Source organism: Nanorana parkeri, unplaced genomic scaffold (genome assembly GCF_000935625.1).
Source record: "Nanorana parkeri isolate BGI_ZX_2015 unplaced genomic scaffold, ASM93562v1 scaffold3671, whole genome shotgun sequence".
In the NCBI taxonomy this organism is placed as follows: Eukaryota; Metazoa; Chordata; class Amphibia; order Anura; family Dicroglossidae; genus Nanorana; species Nanorana parkeri.
The window spans coordinates 22,148-23,959 of record NW_017309939.1 but is presented as its reverse complement, the minus strand read 5'-3'; the positions used below and the strand labels follow the sequence as shown (position 1 = coordinate 23,959).

Below are 1,812 nucleotides of genomic sequence, written 5' to 3'. Positions count from 1 at the left end.
TGAGAATGCAGCCTATCCCATCACTAGAGAGCGGTGACATCTCTGAGAATGCAGCCTATCCCTTCACTAGAGAGAGGTGACATCTCTGAGAATGCAGCCCATCCATTCACTAGAGACCGGTGACATCATGAATATTTTGGCTCCGCCCTCCTCTGGGTTCAGTAACACACATTGGACGCGGAGTCATAGAATACATATAAAAGGATTCTTTGTTGATTTGCACACATCATCATATTTGGGGGTTCTGGAAAGTTCTGGAAAGTTCTGGTACGGTCCGCGGAGCTGCGACGGGTCTAATCCCTGAACTCGTAGAAGGTCTTTGCCATGGCGTGCGCCACTTTCAGCACTTTCTTCTCTTTGGCATCGGACCCCAGGTTGGTCCGGGCCAGCTGGATCCAGTACTGTTCGGTCCGGGTCAGGTAATCAGAGTACTTCTCCTTCGGTTCCACTGCCGGATGGTCGCCGTCATCTGCGGATGGGACAAAACATTAGATACGGCCTGAAGTTTGTCCATCCCGGACCACCATACCTGCCGCCTGCTCGCTCCATTCAACTGCAGAGAGCCAGCCTGTGTAAGCTCCAACTCATAACTCCACCCCCCCCATGTGACAGCTCTGGGCCAATCACCTGCACTGTCACATGGAAGGAACCGGAGCGAGTCACATGACCCGGGTATTTAACTCCCGATAGCCGAATGGAGCAGCAGAGGAGACGTACAAGGGATCTGCACGTTGTAAACAAACGCCATCTATGAACAAGGTCACCATACCGCTATCCTCCTCGCTTTCATCATCTTCATCCTCCTCTTCCTCGGCCCCTCCCTCTGCGCCTTCGGTCTCCTCCTCTTCACCGTCAGAATCAGATTCATCCAGCCACTCTTGCGTCTCTGTTTACAGAATGACAGTAAATATGATACAGCTTAGCGGGACTGTTCTATAACGCAGTGGGTAGGCGGAGATGATGTCATCAGTATGCTGCAGGCAATAGGAAGCATTGCCTCAGTCTCCCCTCCCCCAGTGATCAGTCTGCTGCAGCTAGAAGGAAGCATTTCCTGAGGTCTCCCCTCCCCCAGTGATCAGTCTGCTGCAGGCAGGAGGAAGCATTTCCTCACTCTCCCCTCCCCCCAGTGATCAGTCTGCTGCAGCCAGGAGGAAGCATTTCCTCAGTCTCCCCTCCCCCCAGTGATCAGTCTGCTGCAGGCAGGAGGAAGCATTTCCTCAGTCTCCCTCCCCCCAGTGATCAGACTGCTGCAGGCAGGAGGAAGCATTTCCTCACTCTCCCCTCCCCCAGTGATCAGTCTGCAGGCAGGAGGAAGCATTTCCTCAGTCTCCCCTCCCCCAGTGATCAGTCTGCTGCAGGCATGGTTATTGTGTCATCTCTGAGCCGGCGTCTCAGTCCATGAAGTAGGTGGTGACCCCGGATGATGCCTGAACAAACATGGCGCCATGTCAGAGGAAGCTGCGCTGCACAGACAGAGAATCTGACACTTAAATCTCGGACACTGACCCCTCCCCCCCATCGCCTTCCTGACTTACTCGGGTCCATTTCCACCAGCACTTTCCAGTCCTCCATCTTGTGGAGGTCGAGGCAGTAAAGGTCATTGAGGGTGAACTGGCGGTCCCCGACCTCGAACATTCCGCCGTACACATAGAGGAGCCCCTGCCTGACGGTGATCATGGTGTTGGAGCGCGGGGACGGCTCCACCCGCGGCCCGGCCGCCTCCTCCTCTTCCTCCTCCGCGCTGTCGTCCTGGTCACTTGGCGGCCCCGTCTGGCTGGAGGTCACCTGCTTGATGGGCATCACCGTCCCGTC

At 55.6% G+C, this 1,812-nt stretch overlaps 1 protein-coding gene across 1 annotated transcript in view; it reads right to left on the bottom strand.

The window, feature by feature from the left end:
- Positions 1-247: 247 nt before the first annotated feature.
- Positions 248-1,812, bottom strand: part of LOC108803393 (kelch domain-containing protein 4-like) — a gene marked incomplete at its 5' end in the record, with an annotated part of 23,092 nt that continues 21,527 nt past the window's right edge. The window contains 3 exons of the mRNA XM_018575237.1: positions 248-469; positions 770-886; positions 1,536-1,812. Coding sequence (XP_018430739.1) covers positions 294-469; positions 770-886; positions 1,536-1,812 — 570 coding nt within the window. The remainder of the gene's footprint in view (positions 470-769; positions 887-1,535) is intronic.